This window comes from Felis catus, chromosome A2 (assembly GCF_018350175.1).
Source record: "Felis catus isolate Fca126 chromosome A2, F.catus_Fca126_mat1.0, whole genome shotgun sequence".
Taxonomy (NCBI): Eukaryota; Metazoa; Chordata; class Mammalia; order Carnivora; family Felidae; genus Felis; species Felis catus.
This window is the reverse complement of record NC_058369.1, coordinates 134,780,019-134,798,418: the sequence shown is the minus strand read 5'-3', so window position 1 is coordinate 134,798,418 and position 18,400 is coordinate 134,780,019. Positions and strand designations below refer to the sequence as shown.

The window sequence follows — 18,400 nt, the reverse complement described above, 5'->3', positions numbered from 1 at the left end:
ATTTTACGATATTCTTTTTACCATTTCCCTTTGTTTGAATATATTTATGATCACAATCTTATTGTGTGTATATATCTACTGTAATAGAATTTTCATTAAGAGAATTCCACTTAGGCTTTCTCTCTCTCAGAAAAAAAATAGTTTTAATAGAATCGTTATCGTTCATGTTTCATGTGGCCCTTTAATCACTTTTAGAGTAAATAGTACCAATAACTGGCTCTTTTTCAGTGGTCTATTTCAAATTTTTAATTATGATAGGATCTTCCTCTCATCTAAATAAGATGTAGGGTGCCTGGGTGGCTCAGTCGGTTAAGCATCCAACTTCGGCTCAGGTCATGATCTCACAGTTTGTGGGTTTGAGCTCCAGGTTGGGCTCTGTGCTGACAGCTCAGAGCCTGGAATCTGCTTCAGATTCTGTGTCTCCCTCTCTCTCTCCCCCTCCCCTGCTTGTGCTGTCTCTCTTTCTCTCAAAAATAAATAAACATTAAAAAATTAAAAAGTAATAATAATTACAATTGACTTTTATACCCTAAGTATTCCAGTCTCTGAAGTAAAAGCTGGCAAATCATCACAGATATATCCTAGAATCACTGGCTTATAAACTACGAGTTTGTGGTAGTTTTTCTAAAGGAGTATTTTTTAAATAAAATTTCAATAGAAAAGGGGCGCCTGGGTGGCTCAGTCAGTTGAGCTACTGACTTCGGTTCAGATCACAATCTCATGGTTCGTGATTTCGGACCCACATTGGGCTCTGGGCTGAACAGCTCAGAGCCTGGAGTCTGCTTTGGATTCTCTCTCTCTCTCTCTCTCTCTCTCTCTCTCTCTCTCTCTCTCTCTCTCTGTCTCTGCCCCTCTCCCACTCATGCTCTGTCTCTCAAAAGTAAATAAACATTAAAAAAAAGTATATAAATAATTCAGTTGATTGCTCACTTGTTTCTTTTGCATGATAGCAAATGATTTTTTGGTCTTTTATTTTTGATGCTTTGATTATGCCCTTTTCATACCGTTTCCACCCCCTGCATGGCCCCTACACAAGGAGCCCATGAAATTGGTTGAGTATGCTAAATACTCTTTGGAGATTTCCCCATATTGTTTTTATTTGTTTATATTATTTAACCCCAAATGATGTGTCCTATTCCTGTAACTGCCTCAGCTAGATCATATCTAAACTGGAGAGGAAGGTTCAGTTTATCTTATGCTTCATTTTATATATTCCAGTGTTACGACTTCTCATCTTCAATATTGCTCCCTATTTTAATATTGATTAGTTGATGGCTGTTACTTTGTGAGAAAATATGAATGTAAAAAATATTTGCCATTACAGACATGTTCATTTGGTGATTTCTTTACTTGGGTGCATTGTAGTTTACAAAGTTTTAATCAGAAAGAATATTAAATTTTGTTAAATTAAATAATTTAAGACAAAGTTCTAAAAACATCAAGATCATATTGTATGGTCCATTTAGTTTTTCTTTGTCTCATAGCAAAACTTTGTAAACCATCTAAAGTGTTCAATTCATTGGACTGGACAGGAAAGGGGAAGAGAAGAAAGAGAAAAGGAAGAGAAGAGTGGGCAGATCTGTTCTAGCCATTGCCAATACTGGGAAATATGAAGTCCATGCCCTATGGTAGGCTCTAGGATAACCATTATTGCAAAGCACAGACAGCATTACTATTTTAGATATGAGTGAAAACTCAGGGGGATAAATGAGAATCAGGGTCACAATACTTGTTATCACTATAGAAAAAAAAGTTTACTAAATTTTTATTTGGGTACAATGGAATACTACAATTTTGTTCTACAATAACACTGAATACCTTAGTAAAAATTACATATACATGTATAACTTTTTACTAGTATATATATATATATTATATATAATATAACATATATATATAATATATATAATATATATATATATATACAAATGCTAACTAGCACATACTGCTATTGCAATTTTAATTTGTACAAACCTATTGTAAAGCAGTTAGACAATATACAACTACACCATTAATATTGTTGTATACATTAATCCAGTTTTTCTTCTTTTGAAAATTTATCATGAGCAAATTACGCTATAAGAGGAAACAAATTTATATCTGGTTTTCTTTGGGATTTCCAAGATTAAACAACTGCCAATAAGATTGGATAACATATTAAAAGATGTACAAACTGACAAGAAATTTCCAACCAAATAAGAAAAGATACAAAATATGCCCTCTGTTTAGAAAAATATATGCTTAGGGGCGCCTGGGTGGCTCACTCGGTTAAGCGTCTGGCTTCGGCTCGGGTCCTGATCTCACAGTCCATGAGTTCGAGCCCCGCGTTGGGCTCTGTGCTGACAGCACAGAGCCTGGAGCCTGCTTTGGATTCTGTGTCTCCCTCTCTCTCTGCCCCTCCCCTGCTCATGCTCTGCCTCTCTCTGGCTCAAAAATAAATTAAAAAAATCAAAAAAAAAAAGAAAAATATATGCTTAGTCTAAATAGAAATTATCACTGTAATTATTAATATTTTATGTGTCAAGCTGTCAGGTATTGAGGAGAAATATCATCATTGTGCTTTTGATACATATTAAGGATGTCTTTGTTAAAGATAGTGAAATTTTATGAAATTTTAAAAAGGTAAGAATAATGATATTTGAAAAATATTTTTCTGACCTAAGCTAGAGTGTAGGGCCTAGAGCACAGGTCATAAAGGGAAGGAAAAGGTGTGCTCAGGAGAGCATGGTCTAAGGCTAGGGGAGGGCTCAGGGATCATAAGGGGGCAGAGTGAAGAGGGTACAGGGAACTCAGTTACCAGCCTGAGGGGATCTCTTACCACTGAGGACTTGGAACTGACTCCATTGATGGGAGAAAGGAAAAAAAAAAAGGTGCTTCTCAGGGCAGGGAAGGTGACATGACTGAATGATGAATGAAAAAGAAAAATTTGGCTGGAAGGGAGAACAAATCATTAGAACAGCTATGACACATGCTAGAAATAGCAAATCATCTCTGTAGTGATTAAGAGCCTAGACTTTGGTGTCAGATTGTCTTGGCTCAAATTCTGACTCCCATTGTGAAAATCCCTCAACCACAGAGCATGAGTTTACTCTCCTGAAAAATGGGGATGATGATAAAAACCTATATCATTGGGTTGTTGTGCAGGTTAAATAAAACCCTAGTAGGTAATAAATGCTCACCAAATGTAAATGTTATTGTTTGTATCGGAGATCAGAATTCATCTGCTGATATAAGGCATGAAGGATTCCAACCAGCTTCCCCCTCAGTAAAAGAAGCAGGTTAATCCTTGCTACTTGCCTCACTGGGAAACTGTGTTTATCCCTGCAACTTTCCAAATGACTCCTTGTTTCACTGTCCCAGTTAGCTGAGCCAGCAGTTGGCTGGAACTGGTATGCCATTCAGCTAGAGAAGCAGGTCCTGCTTACTGCCCTTCCCTCCCCTTTTGTTACTGGCAGGTGCTGGATGACAAGCTACTAGGAGGCAGGGAAAGAAAAGAATGCTCCAAAGATGACCTTTTGCTCCAATCTCTTCCTGATGCATTTATGTCTGGGAGAAATATTTCCCCTGCTTACGTGCTGTTTCCCACTCTGAGTCATGTCTCTTCCTTTCTCTCATCATTTTCCACCCCTACCTTTTCCTATAATGGCAAAAACCACTTCTCCAGCCGTGCAGCCAAGCTGAGTGACCTAACACGTCCAAGTGCAGGCAGATAGGTGTCTCTGTCCTATTTTTGGATAATTGTTGAAGTGGTGTCCTCTGATTTCTCTGACTGCTGCATGGTCTTCTTTCTTTGCTACGGACACATGGCAACAGTCAACAGCACAGAGAGGCAAGGTGAAGAGAGACAGATAGTCAGACTTTGTAGTGTTCTTTATACTTTAACTTTTGCTTTTCTGCATTGCCTTTAGGGCCCATGGAGGTAGCAAAGCCCTCACAACCCCTTCTAGCCCTTTTCATTCAATAAGACATAAATAACATTTCTTTATGAAGGAAAGGAAAGTCTTTAGATGATTTCAACTCCCTCTATCCCTGCTCATTTTCCATCGTCCCCCTTCACTAGAGGTTTGGGGCAGGGCTGTCCAAAAGCAAAACTGTGATGGGTGATGATTGTATCATCATGGGAGCCTTCTATTTTCCCTTTTCCTGTCCCAATTTTCTCTTTGGTGCTGTGTCTTTTAATCAGTATATGGTAGTCACATATGGAACTCAGGTCAAGGCCCTCATGCTCAGGTCCCTCATGTAGTTTTCAATATGCCCTTCTTATTCACATGAAAGTAATAGATGACTGTTTATGGATGTAAATGTTACCCTACCCAAGGGTACTTTTTACTTAAGCAAGCATCAAAGTGTAATGTTCTATTGGTGACAGTTCAGATATAGTCCAAAGAAAAAGGCTAAGGAGTGGGTACAAAAATGTTGTAAAATACAACAAAGAGTGCCTTCTTTTGCTCATTTGCTGTTTGGGGGTGAATAGGAAAGGAGATTGTGATGATTAAATTGTGGAAGCCCAAATTATTCTGATTCCTACAAATTATTGCCTGAATATCTAGTATATCTTTATCCTCTGATTTTTTCTCCTATAATTCTTTCCCTTGTCCTCCCCACATATATACCTTGAAGGAAGGAAATATACCAAATCCTGGTTTATGATAAGTTGCATTGTGGTGGTAATTTTTCACTGTAGCAGTACCTACATTTTTTTTTTTTTTAGTTTCTTAATGTGTAGCCTTGTAAAAATCCTTTAAGCTCATGTTATCTCAAATAAACATCCTAAAATGACAAAGCTGCAAGCTAAAAAAACTGAGCCATTATGTATATGATTTCTCTGCCATGCTGTTTAATTTGTCCTGGGATTCAAATGAGACAACATATGGGACTGGGTTTTCTAAAATGTAAAACTCCATAAAACTATCTTTTACCATTATACATTTCAACATGGGAAATAGGATAGTAGAGGAAATAGCACTATATTAGAATACCAGGAAGCATGTTTCCAAATGAGTTTTTAAGTGCTAGTATTTCCTACACTTCAGAAATGAGAATACATTTTAGATAAGAGAATTAAGAGTAAAGACAAGCATCACAAGACAAGGATGAAATATATCTGTTTTACATACATTTTTGTTTTCCCACCTTGATGATTCATGAATGAGAAAATGGTGAGAAAGGAAATCTTGTTAGAATCAGTGCATTTCAAACCTCTCTTGCAAATAAAGAAAATTTGGTTCTTTCTTTATAAAGAAAATTATGAAGTTGAAATGTGATCCCCATTCCAGCTCTGCAGTCATTCCAAGTTTTTTTCAACTATTTATTCACATAGTCATTCATTCAGAAAATATTGATTGAGCTCACTATGTGCTGGGCACCATTTCATAATCCCAGGAAACAAAGAGGAAGTCATGTTTTTGGTTCTCAACGACCTATCTAGCAGTCTAGAGGGGATTAACAGGGTTAGTTTTACCATGTGGGAAGTAACAATAGGGGTTTGCATAAGATTTTATCTGAAGACACAGAAGAGGCACTCGATGTGGAGGAGTTTTAGAAGCGGGAATGGGACAGGCCATGAGGAGAGGAGTGATGTGGGCATGGGGACAGAAGAGAGAGTTGGGCACTTAAGAGCAGTATGGCACTTCAGTAAGGGCTACAGTAGACAGCAATGGGTTGGTAGTGAAGGCCTTGTCTAAATAGCTCAAGAGTTTGGATTTTAGTCTAAGGGCAACCACATACAATTGATAGTTTAACACAGGAGAATGTCATGGGAGTCTTGATAAGATCACTATTTTTTGAAGGGGAAGATGGATTAGAGAAGATAATATTGAAGGCTGGAGGTGAAGCCCATTAGGCAGCTGTGGCAATTAGCCAGGCAAAAGATGAAGAAGGCAATAGCAGTGATTTTGGCAGAAACATCTTCAAATACAATACACTTTAATTAACTAAAAAAAAATAGAGTAACACATTATTTTCAGAGAAAATGTAACAGTAATCCTCAGAATTGTTAAAAATCTAGGAATCCTTGTCATAGAGAATCAAAGCCACACACTCATCTTCAGTCAACTGAAGAGTGAAAAGTGAATGTATTTGTTATTGTATTTATAGCACATCAGCCCTCTGACAGAAAATTTTTAATTTTTAAAAAATTCCTGAACAGCTAGATTCATTTGCATACAGTGCCAAGGCTTTATCCTACTGATGTCACAGAAAGCAATGAGATAGGAAGTTCCCGGAAACCCCCTTTTGTTCAATTCTTTCATTAAAGATAAGAAAACTGAGAGCCCGAGGTGAAACCTTTTGCAGGAGGTGACACACCACAGTAATGGCAGTGCTGACACTGGAATGCAGATGCCTAACCTGGAAGGCAGGGCCCTTTTCACTGCACTGTAACAGCTTCCCAAGAAAGGCATCTAAATAAATCAATGGGATGTGGATGACTATTGAAAAGAGGAAAATTTTTCAAAACTATAAAAAGCATTTTAAAAAGCCAAACACCTGCTTTATTATTAGAAGCTGGTCATTTTTCCAGATTAACTGATGGGAAAATCCATGCCAATATCAGCAGCTACTCTTCACATACTCACTTTCCAAAAATAATTTTGAACTCTAGTCTGGCTTCATGGCACCAGTATCCAAGTACATGTGATTTATGTTGTTTTACTTTCTTATTTAAAAAATTGAAAACAGAACTATCAGTTTATTTAGGATTAGCAAGAGACTTTCATTTCATGAGGAAGATGAAGTATGATGGGTTTGTGAACAATTCATTGTGTATACTGTTCATCAAATGATAGAAAAATTTATAGGGAACCAGTTTAAGTGCTGAGAAAACAAATTACCAATCCCATAATTTTTCACAAATACATTCCTGAATAAGCAATAACTCATATTTTTTTTCTATTATGGGGTTTTAACAAGGTTTAAAAAGGTTCTTTTTGATCAATTTTGTATTTAATATAATAAAAACAATGAACACATTATGGGTTTTTAGAAAGTTTATTATAGAGACTCATCGCCTACTTGCCCCACCCCTGAAGAAAAGAACTAACATGTTTGCACATGAAACCTGGATCACTTGGTACAGAATTTCAGTCTATGAAATAAAATAGCTAATGGCAAGTCTCAGTAAAAATTTATTTTGACAGTAATCAATGCTATTCAGAAATAAGGAAGTCATATATCTCACTTGTTAAAAGTTAATAGGTTTTGTTATAGGACTATGTGTATTTATTTTGGCTTTAAAACTTGTCGATAGCTATTTGGAAAGATATGATTTATTTAAGCTTATGATTTATTTAAATACATATTTTATTAATCAAATACTTTTAGCCAATCAACAGATCCAAATATTAAAAAAAAACACTTCAAATACATAGTTGTATTGTTTATAGTATAACTGTAGTCATGAGACTGACCTTTTTAACTAACATAATAAAATCTATATAGTCAAAAGAGTGGTAATGTTTTAAGGTAATGATCATGAGAATCTTTTCTAATTTTGAAGTCTCTTTTGTAGCTATCTTCAAAAGGATAGGAATTTTATAATTTAATCACTTGTTTATTTTGGCCCCAATAGTATTCCAGTTCAGTCATCCTTTATATTCACTAGTCCTAGTAATTTGGAAAAGTAAAATTAATATTCACTGAATGAAGATTTATCATCTATGAAGATGTTCAGAGGAATGTTAATTCAGGTTCTGATAATAATTCTGAAATTTGAGCATTTATAGACTTTTATGATATGTAAATTATAGTAACCACTTATATCATAAACATATTTTGTACATGCCTATCATTTTGGATAATGAGATTTTGAGAAGAATAGTGACTTATAACATTGAATAGGACTTTACAGTTCAAAAATGATAAGAATAATTTTATACTAACAAAATCCATATCAGATAACATCTTCAAAGTCTGTATCTGTTACTCTTTAACTTATATATATGGAACTCAATAGCATGGGCCCAACAAATTGACAACTTTCCTATAAGTCTTTCTCCATGAATCACTGTAGTTGAAATAGTACTTAAGTGTCAAAAATAGTCTTTATGTTGAGTGTTATTAAATAGCACCAGTATTACTTGAAGGTAAAATGAGATATTAACAGGAATGCAGAATACAGGTTTAATTTCTAACTATAAGAGAGAAAGCATCTCCTAGATGAAATACCATTTAGATCTGGATTATTTTTAAGGTCACAGCCAGAAAAACCTAAGTCAGAAAACTTTTCAGGATTTTGGTTAGAAAATTTAAAAAGAAAAATCTTATATATTGCTCTTTTATATTCTATTCTCAAAGAAGATATTTATGCTTACATAATCAAGACAGTGCAATCTCACCAATGAAGTTCCCCAGGAAAGATACATTTAATCATTCTATATATTAGTTCAATAAGATAATATAATAAAAGTACTTGAAAGCAATCCGATTAGAACAACATTTACAGTAAGTACAAAATATACAGTAAAATGCAACATCTTATTAAATAGACCTGCAGGTTAACAATATCTTATTTAAAGGAACAGATGTTCATGAATCTATTTTCACATTTATTTGTTTTATTATATTTGATATCTATTACCACTGCATGCTTTTGTTATTGTAATTCCTAGAACCTTTTTTTTTTCTGTACATATTTTTCCCGTAAGTATTGCCATGATTTTTTCTGCAAAGGTAATTTTAAAAGTATTACTCTCAGAGTAAAAAAATAAGAAATTGCATATTATTTATGAGCAGTTGTGACAAAACTATTATAGTGTTTAAGAAGTGTCTCTTGATCTTTATAAATTCATCATTATGAAATGTATACTTTTTTACTAAAGCAAAAACTGTCTGCCTTTAGCATTAAGTGTTGCCAACCTACTGTTTAATTCGGGCTATAAAGTTTGTTATGAAATCCTTGGCTATTAATTAGAAAAGGATTATTTGAAAAGATCTGCCAATAAACATTTCTAAAAGTGGTTGCTTATCTTAAAAATTTGCTCGATTAGAACAATTGGGAAATGAACAGAACAGTAGTGCTTTTACATTAAAACAACACAGAAGTATTACAGTATCCAAATCTCTAGACCTGGGGTCCAAGTGTTCAGTCGTGGCTTAGTTGCAAGCTGACAGAAGAGAAGCTGCGTCCTACACTTGTGCACAATGGGGCAATGACAACATCTGTTATGCTCTTCCATATTGTCTGCACTGAAGGCAGGACCATTAGGCAGGTCTTTACAAAAGGCATTATAATCCTGGAATGGAGGAAAAGATTTGTGTAAGGATTATTGATGTTACCAAATAAGGCCACTGACTCTTGCACATGCTTGGAAAGATACAATAATGGCCTAATTTACCTAAATTTGGTCGAACATTTGAAACAGATAAATGAATAGTGACCCACATAGTGATAGGATGCACAGACATATGTTGTTTAAAAAAATAAACAGGCATGTAGATGACAAATACCAGTACTCTTTCTATTGGGGGCATGCTGTCTGAATCAGTAAAACAAAAAATAAATAAAACGGTAAATATATCTACCTGATCGCTGCCCCTAAACATTAACCTGCTTAATTCTTCATTTTTCCCTGAGGTTCTATTTCCTGGTAGCCTTTCCTGTTTCCTCATTCCACTTCCCTACCCCTTCATCCAGGCTGGGTTGGAGACTCCTTTTTTGTGCTTCTAAAGTCCTAAAATAAAATTTCTTAATCCTCAAATTTACCAAAGGATATCATAAGTAGATGGCTATATTTCTGTCTTTCCTACTAGAATCGGAGCTCCTTAAGTGAGGACATCCTTGACCTTTATTAAACGTTTGAGCTGAAGTGAATTTAGCATTCTGTCACACTTAATATTACTAATTTTTCATAGTCATTACAAAGAGCTGTGTGGTAGAGTTAAAAGAACCCTGCAAATACTTTGACAGAACCCTGTCAAAACTCTTAGACAAAACAAAACAAACAACCTAGACTATCCTGAAATTATTTTTTCTATGTCTTTTCTTAAGATAACTGCAAACGTGCATATTCTTCATGCTGATTAATTTTCTATGTAATCCTCTGAATAATGCTCTCTGTTGTAGTAGTGCTATTTGAGCACAAAAGTATCTTTGAACACTCAGGAATTGCTGGGAGCCTCAATGGAATTTTTATTATTATCTGGATGGGCACAAGGAAGTAAGGTTGATTTTCTTGATTTGCTATTAAAATGTGACTTAAATAAAGGTCTGTTGTGCTTAGTCAAAAGTGAAAGGAAGACCAGGCAAATGTCTGATTGAGATATTTTTAGAATACTGAATTATTCATACTGACTGTCTATACACTTATATTTATCTCGTGTTTTGTTCTAAGTGCTAAAGACTTAAAGAAATTTTTAAAGAAAATTAATTACTGGGTGTTTCAAAGCTAAACAGAATGGAATGGAAACCAGAATGATGACAACTTTTGACTTCTTATCCCATCATGTTTCTCACTTGATTTGTGGCCCTGGGCATATCACTACAAATTAAAGTATGAACAGGAGCTCTTATGATTGGCTATAGGGATTAACATTTATTATATACCCTTGGAATGTCTTTATGATGCTACTATTATAATGTATATATGATGCCATCATGTATAAATAGAACAATCTGAAATCAGAATATATAGTGAAAACAATTAAAACAATCTCAAATTGATGTACTCTAAGACTAAACTTTAAATCAGAAAGTTTCCTAACCAAATCTACTTCACTGAGAGTACAATATACTTTCCACTCTTCCTTAGGCTAAGACATTTTCTTTCCCCATAACTTCTTAGATCTCCATGTCCTAAAAGGGAATTAAGTGGACAAAGTGGACTTTCTAGTTCAGCAAAGTACAGTTGCTCACATTTGAGACTTAAGTTGATAGGATGTGGTGAACTCATTTTAATTTAATTTTATTTAAATCTATTTTATTTAAATTTATTTTAATTTCATTTTAATTTTCTTTAAGTTGTTGTTCTCTCACTGTGGGTCAGAAGATCCAATGATCCAAACACTTCGTAAAGAAATCTTATAATTTATAAGATTATACATTCCTCCATTGAATAACAAAGCGTTTAGGACAGAGACTTTTATTTAGCTTTGTATTAACTATAGTATCATGCAGATTGCATTGTCATTAGCAATTTGCTATATTAAATACTTCTTCTAAAAGTGAAAGTGCTACCACTATATATCTATAAGTTGGACAATCTATCTGAATTGCATCCCAACAAAAACAAGGGGTAAGGGAGCTCCAGGCACATTTCTTTGATATGATCCCCTTATGACCAATAATCTACTGTTGCGTAAAGGTGGCTATCTCAATCTGAATGTGGTATGGTATCAATACAATCCACTGGTCCCTAATGACCTGTATTTCTGACCTAGGATCCGATATCACCAGATTGAGCTCCAGGTGTTTTTCTTGTTGTTATTTGTTTGTTTAAAGAATCTAAAATCAGATCCACGGTGAGGAAGTGATGTGGTTTGAATATCTATTGCTGCATACTTTCATCGCTTTGGCCACCAATCTCTTTATAATAAACAACCCCTATTCCCTGCCAAAAGAAAAAAGAAAGAAAAGGAAGTGAAACAGAATAAAGGCTTACTCAAATAGATTTGTTCTGTAAGACCTCTCCTTGGTCTGGTCTTATCATGTCATGGGAATGTAATCTATTAATGATAAATCTATTTTATCAAGTTAGTTTTATAAACTAACTTTTAACCATTTTTGTTTGAAGTTACTCCTCTACTTGCAATCACAGCTGCCTGATGATGAATGGGTGATGGCTAAATATTAATGTTCCACATGAATGTAATTTGAAAAGCGAGCTGAGGTTAAATAATACATTTTATGTGACTGAAAAAGAAATGATTTGATGATTCATCATTGGAAGCACCACATACAAAAAACACCTTCCATTTTCAGGAGAGCCAGGTGAAGAGAAGCATTGTTGGGTAATTGTAGCTTTACTTACAGCTTTCCACCATTTAGTAAATGAAAACTATTTTGTTTTCAATTCCTCAGCAAGTGCTTTAGGAAAGCCCAGCTTTGTTGATTATAAATACGGCACTCTATACTTCCAAATAGCTTCATAGCCAACATTTCACAATATGCTATGTGGTTACTCAGTGTGTCACATTTTTGAGGTTAGATGACTGGCTTCAGTTCATTAGGAATCCAGAGTTTTTTGTGCTGGCTGAGGCCTCTTTTTAAAAATCCATATGCTAATGTCAGAATATGAGCTAACTATACATCTGGCCTTTGTGAATCTGCTTATGTATAAAGGCAAAGATTTTCATCCTCTTCCAGTCTTGTGGCACTCTCAATATATTTTAGTTGTTGTCAATCTTTAGTGATCAAATTAAATAGTTGTTTTTTGTCCTTTACTTATTTGGTGAATTTTTATTTACCCTTTAAAAGACTTTTTAGATGCACCTGGGTGGCTCAGTTGGTTGAGTGTCTGACTCTTGATTTTGGCTCAGGTTATGATCTCATGGTTTATGGGTCCAAGCCTACTTTGGGCTCCCTGCTCACAGCAAGGAGCCTGCTTGGGATTCTCTCTCTCCTTCTCCCTCTGCGTCTCCCCTGCTTGCACAAACTCTCTCTCTTTCTCTCAAAATGAATAATAAAATAAACTTAAGAAAAACCCCTCTTTTTAGACTCCTTTCTCTCTACATACACTTCCTAGTGCCTCCCCCTTCCTCAACAGATTTACCAGAGTTTTCCTCAGCATCTACTTCTATACTTAGCCAGTTGCCCTGATATGCTAGGAGTAAATTGAGGGCAGATACTACATCTGTCTTACTCATCCTGGGCCCAGTGCCCAGCACAAACCAAGCATTTAGTAAATTTATTTGGTTGAGCTAACTAGCTAGCTAAGTGACTAAAGGATATTGATTTACAAGGTAAAAGGGAATTGAGAATAATTTCTTAACTTTTAACAATGGACACAACAAGTGTTAGGGTGTGGCAATACCATATGAAGTGATTAAGAAAGACACCAAGGCATTTTAGGATTATACATGTCACCAGGACTGCCCTAAAGCACAAGCTTGACAACTGTGGCAATACTCCAGGGTGACCAGAATGTTCTTTCTCTCAGGATAAAGTGAATACCTTTTAATATAATAACAACACAACTTCTTGGTAAATATAAAAGTTTCCTTCAAAAAAATTTTAATGCTTAAAATATTCTTCAAGGTTTTATGATGCATTTTGAGTGTGAATAAATTTACTCAAAACATCTTACCAATGCCCAGCAGGTTTCTATACTTACTTTCCCTTGAAGTTGATGCCACTCTCCATGTCTCATAGGCAGAAAAGTAATTTGGAGGACTTCTCATTTCATTATCCTATGCAGCTTGAGTTTTCATTCATTTGTGCTGAGGGCCCCTCACAATTGCACACACATGGCATCTCCTCTGGTCTCATCCTTGCCATTTGCTAGTGGCAGGATTGGAGCAGCCCTCCATAGCACTGCTTAGCCAGGTCTGATATCCCTGTTCAGTTATACTGTCACTGGCATTCTGCTCAGAGATCACTTTTGTTTTACCCCAAGCACAGGTGGTGACTGAATAAAAGGTGATGAAAGAAATAAGAGCCTAGCCCAGAACCACTGGCACAAGTCCTAACTCAGCCCTATAAGAGAACAACTTGTGGCAGGAAGCATGGCCTCCAGGTCTCCACCTCCAGTCAGCTGGGCCTTATTAACATCGGAAGGAAAATCACACCCGAGGACAGAGGAACATTACTTCTGTTTAAACTCCTAACCCAACCAACCTGTGATTCTAAAGAAAGCATACGCCCTACCAGATCTCTCAGTTCTTGCTACTGTGTGGGTGAACTGATGAACCTTCTTGCAAGCTGGCCTGGGAGAAGGGGAGTGCAGGGGGCAGGTGGCAAAGAACATTCCTACTTTCAGAAAGTTGGTCCACCCCTGTGTGCCCTTTCTCACCAGATGTGTAGACAGCTGAGGGTGGCAAAGAGAATTCCTGCAGCGAAGGCCAGGGGGATAGCCAGGAACAATGTCAGGAACTTGTATATCACGTATTTGCTGATTTCAAAGAGGGCATGGCTGCAGATCCACACTTTGTCAAAGGAGTGCGTAGACACCGGCTCTGCAATCACATCCTCGAAGCCCACCTGCAGAGGCAAGACACAGGGATCCCGAACTGTCACCAACCTGCGCCCCCCCCCACCCCGGGGAACCAGGGGTGCTTGGGTGCGAGAAGCGGGCTGGGCTGCCCTATCTTCTCAGGGTCAAGTTGGGCGCACAGGAATTTGGCTAAGAATTCCTGGTTACACAGGCGACCCCGAGGCATGTGGATTCTGGGTCCCGGACCCCGCAGGGCTGACCCAGTGGCGAGGGTGGAGGGTGGGATCCGGGCTAGCGTAAAGGGGGAGCACCAGCGCCCCCAGGCCGTGGCGCGGCCCAGGTTACGGCCCGCCCCTGTTTTTCACCTTGAGGTTCGAGTTGAGCCGGTGGGGATCCCGGTCGGAGCCCGAGTCCGCGAACTTATCCGGGTCAGCGTAGTCGACGCCGCTGTGGCGGCTGTAGGAGTCGTCGTCCATGAAGAGCTGGACGTCTGCTTTCTCGGTCTCCAGCCCCATCGTGGCGCTCGGTGCGCGGCGGCTGCAGCCGGCCCGGCGCGGCCTCCCCTTCCCGTCGCCCTCCGCCCCGCCCTGCCTCGCCTCGCCTCGCCTCTCCCGGCGCGGCCCGGGCGGCGGCCGCTTCCCGCTGCCGGCTACCGCTCCTGGCCTGGACCCGACCCGAGCCCCGCCCTGCGGCCGGGCCCGAGGGGCGGGAACCGGACGCAGCCGGAGAGGTGGTTCCCGCCCCGCGAGTCCTGCCGCCACTTTCTGGCCAGGTCCCCGTCTGTCCCCGGCCCGGCGCCATCCCAACAGGCACATTCCGGCCCTGCACAGGCGGGAGAAGCGTGCTCCGGGCACCAGGACCCGTATTCCCGCCACAGAGGGGCCGGAGGGCTCCCGCGTCTCATCGCTTGATGCCTAGAACTGTGATCCTTAAGAGCTGGCAGGTTGTTCTGGGATGGTGCACTTACTGCTGGGAGACAGCTAGGTGGTTAGGAGCGCCGGTATAGAAGCACAAGATCTGTCTTCTCCCTGCTCTACCATTTACCATGTGTGCTCGGGACCTCAGCTACCTCCTTGTGAAATGGGAGGAATCGTTGCTGCTTCACAGAGTTACTGAGAATTAAATTCCCGTCAAACTCTTACGTGGTCTCTAACACACAGTTATGACACTCCTGATTGCCAGGCAATCCCACAAGTGCTAGAGGGAGGATCCAGCAAGCGCATCAGCTATGCATCTATCCCGGCGCCCACAGAATGTGTGAGCCTGTTGGAGGCAAGGTGAGGAAATGGAGTTGGTTTGGTGAGCTCACTACCCCTAGGGGTTTGCTCCCTCAGAGCAGAGAGGAGGTATCTCTTTTTCCTTCTAAATTAAAACGCTTAGTTTTCTTCTGAATCAAGTCTTGAAAGATTTCAGTCATCTCTGAGATGCAGTCACATCCACAACTATCTTGTAGGAAACTTGTAAACAAACCCCTGCGGTAAAGCCACACTGCAGTAGAAGACCCAGACTGCTGACTACTCAAAAGCTTTCAGAGGGAAGGATTAAAGGTTAAAGGGGTATAAAGGGTTAAAAGTCTGGTGGACTTAGGTACTTGTTTGGGGGAGGAAGGTACTCAGTGAAAATTTGCCAAAAGCAAAATAATGTGTCTCAGACTTGGGGTGCCTGAGGCTTGCTCTGTGCCTAAGGCATAGTAGGAAGGCAGTCAACTGTTGCTGAAATACACATTATTTGGAACTTGCATGTATCAAATCCTGATGTGTGAACTGGATTTGAAGAATTGCTTCTGATGGGGAAAAAAAAGTTTTTGAAACAGTAAAACTTATACACAAAGAGCAGGATCAGAATAGGAAAAATATTTTGGAGCCCAAACATAGTATTTCTAAGTTAAATGCTGAGTTTACTTACTGCTACTAGCCCGTAAGAATGGCAGTGTTGTAATACCGTGGTTGAGTCTCAAGCCTGCCATGGTGCCCCTCCTCTCCCAGAGCTGGTCCAGCTTGCCCCTTCTTTTCTTTCTTTTCTGTCCCAATTTTGTTCATGTTTAGTTCAATCCAAAGTGATGACTTAGACATTTTGCTTCTCTACTTCCTCTTTTCACTGAAGCAGATGACTGAGAGTTGGGGCTTTTCTAGAGTACTTGTCCGAAACTGTTTATCAAAGTGAATAGAAGACATTAATCCTTAAGAAAATTCGTAATACTATTTACCAGGAAATGGAAAAGGATTGAGTTTACAGCTAAATAACATTTTGTAAAATTTTGTTTTCCTTAAAATAATCCCAGATTTTTAAGATGTTCCTGAAGAAGAAAGTCATTCCCATAGTGCTAGAGTGAGCTTAAGCAGTGGCTGAAAATCTGGCATTAGGGCTTCTTTCCTTTCTTTCCTCTGATCACATTTACATTTCCAGTGGGATTAGTAAGACATTTGCAATAGTTACCACAAATAATTGACTCATTTTTCAGGCAGCAGGGCCAGGAGGCCAAAAAGCAGAAGAAATTAACATTGTCTTAATGGGACAGTTTAGATTATAGATTCATTTGTAAAATGATAGGTATTTATGAAAATGTAACTCCAAAACTGAAGTTAAAAGAAGGCTTGTTGTATTTCGCATAGTGCTTAAAAAAGTTGGGAGGATTCATTCATACATTTACTATCAATTTTTTCTTGAGCACCTCCACCATGGTGGGTTGATCTGTGGAAGGTTCTTATTTTGATGAAATTCTTGTTCATTTCACCATTATAATACCAAAGATTGTTTTTAGAGACGCTATAAAAATGATTTTGCTGGGGCGCCTGGGTGGCACAGTCGGTTAGGCGTCCGACTTCAGCCAGGTCACGATCTTGCGGTCCGTGAGTTCAGGCCCCGCGTCAGGCTCTGGGCTGATGGCTCAGAGCCTGGAGCCTGTTTCCGATTCTGTGTCTCCCTCTCTCTCTGCCCCTCCCCCGTTCATGCTCTGTCTTTCTCTGTCCCAAAAATAAAAAATAAAAAATAAATGATTTTGCTTATCTTATTAGTAGATGCCTAGAAAATGTTAGCTACTGTTGTTCTTAAGGAGTTTAAACCAATGATTGCCACAGCAAATGGTCCCTACTAACTGGAAGGGAAATCTGCCAGGAAAAGGATAAGATAGGAAGTGGGTTGGAGCTAAATGGCTGAACACACTGTAGTATCTCCCAAACCACAGGATTTCTCTTCAATAGCTTTCTCTAATTTTTTTTTAAATTGCCCTATAACTAAGAGAACTAAACAATTTACTAATGCATTCATCTTTTAGTTGTTATCACAGCTTCTGATAAGAGAGTTGCTTTTCAGATGGTATATTAATATATTTGAAGAATAATAACTTGATAATAGATGAGTATTTATGAGTAGGATAGTTTATAATTATTTTTTTCCTCACTTTTCTCAGTGTATTGTCTGAGAAAGATTATTTTTTTGGTTCATTGAAAATCGTGAATGCTTTTATGAAGAAAAATAAGTAATTTTCCCTTCCTTCTTTCTCTCCTTTTCCCCTTTGTTCCTTTCCTTCCCTTTCCCTCCCTCCCTCCCTTCTTTCCTCCTTTCCTTCCTTCCTCCCTCTACCCTTCTCCTTTCCTTTCCTTTCCTTTCCTTTCCTTTCCTTTCCTTTCCTTTCCTTTCCTTTCCTTTCCTTTCCTTTCCTTTCCTTTCCTCTCACAAATGTGACTTTTTTCCCCTCTGTATAGCTTTATAGCTAGCATAAAACTTTAGGCAGGGTCTATTTTTTCAATCTGCCATTGTGCAAATTAATCATTAATGAAAATGATAATGACTTCTAAATTTCACCATTATGGTATTATGGTTTAATAATGTTTAATAAAGCATTTGGAGTAGACCAGTTTTCTGACCTCAGCACTTACTGACATTTTGGGTCAGATCATTCTTTGCTGTGAGGCGCTGTCTTGTGCATTGCAGGGTGTTTAGCAGCATCCCTGCCCTCTGCCCACTAGTTGCCAGTAGCACTCCCCAGTGGTGACAACCCAAAACATTTCCAGATGTTGCCAAATGTCCCCTGGGGGCCAAAATCACCTTTCCTCTCCTTTCTCAGGCTGAGAACCATTGGATAGGACATTGCTGAAGCAGTTCTTCATGTGAATGGAAAAATTAAGTTCCAGCTGTCCACTTACACACTTACGCTTAAGATTAATCTCAGAATTGTAATACCAATTTGTCAGAAACTCCAGGGGTTTTTGAAATTAAGCTTGAGGATACTTGTTCGGTCTGTAAAGTTTTCAGAAGAACCCATTGTCAGTGATTAGTTACAGATTTTCAATATAATGCCGGTATTTCTTGAGGGA

General features: G+C 38.3%; 1 protein-coding gene across 2 annotated transcripts; it reads right to left on the bottom strand.

The window, feature by feature from the left end:
- Positions 1 to 6,971: 6,971 nt before the first annotated feature.
- Positions 6,972 to 15,166, bottom strand: CAV2 (caveolin 2). Of its 2 annotated transcripts, NM_001168694.1 has the most exon segments (3): positions 6,973 to 9,230; positions 13,944 to 14,131; positions 14,450 to 15,060. In NM_001168694.1, coding segments are annotated over 3 exon segments (489 nt in total). In that variant the 5' UTR covers positions 14,600 to 15,060; the 3' UTR covers positions 6,973 to 9,079.
- Between the last annotated feature and the right edge of the window lie 3,234 nt (positions 15,167 to 18,400).

Coding starts and splice junctions, on each gene's coding strand:
- CAV2 (XM_023240768.2), bottom strand. CDS start 14,899: ATGTGCCTGTTGGGATGGCGCCGGGCCGGGGACAGACGGGGACCTGGC. Junction 9,231..14,449: donor GGCTCAACTCGAACCTCAAG/GTGAAAAACAGG, acceptor CCTCCATTCCAG/GATTATAATGCCTTTTGTAA.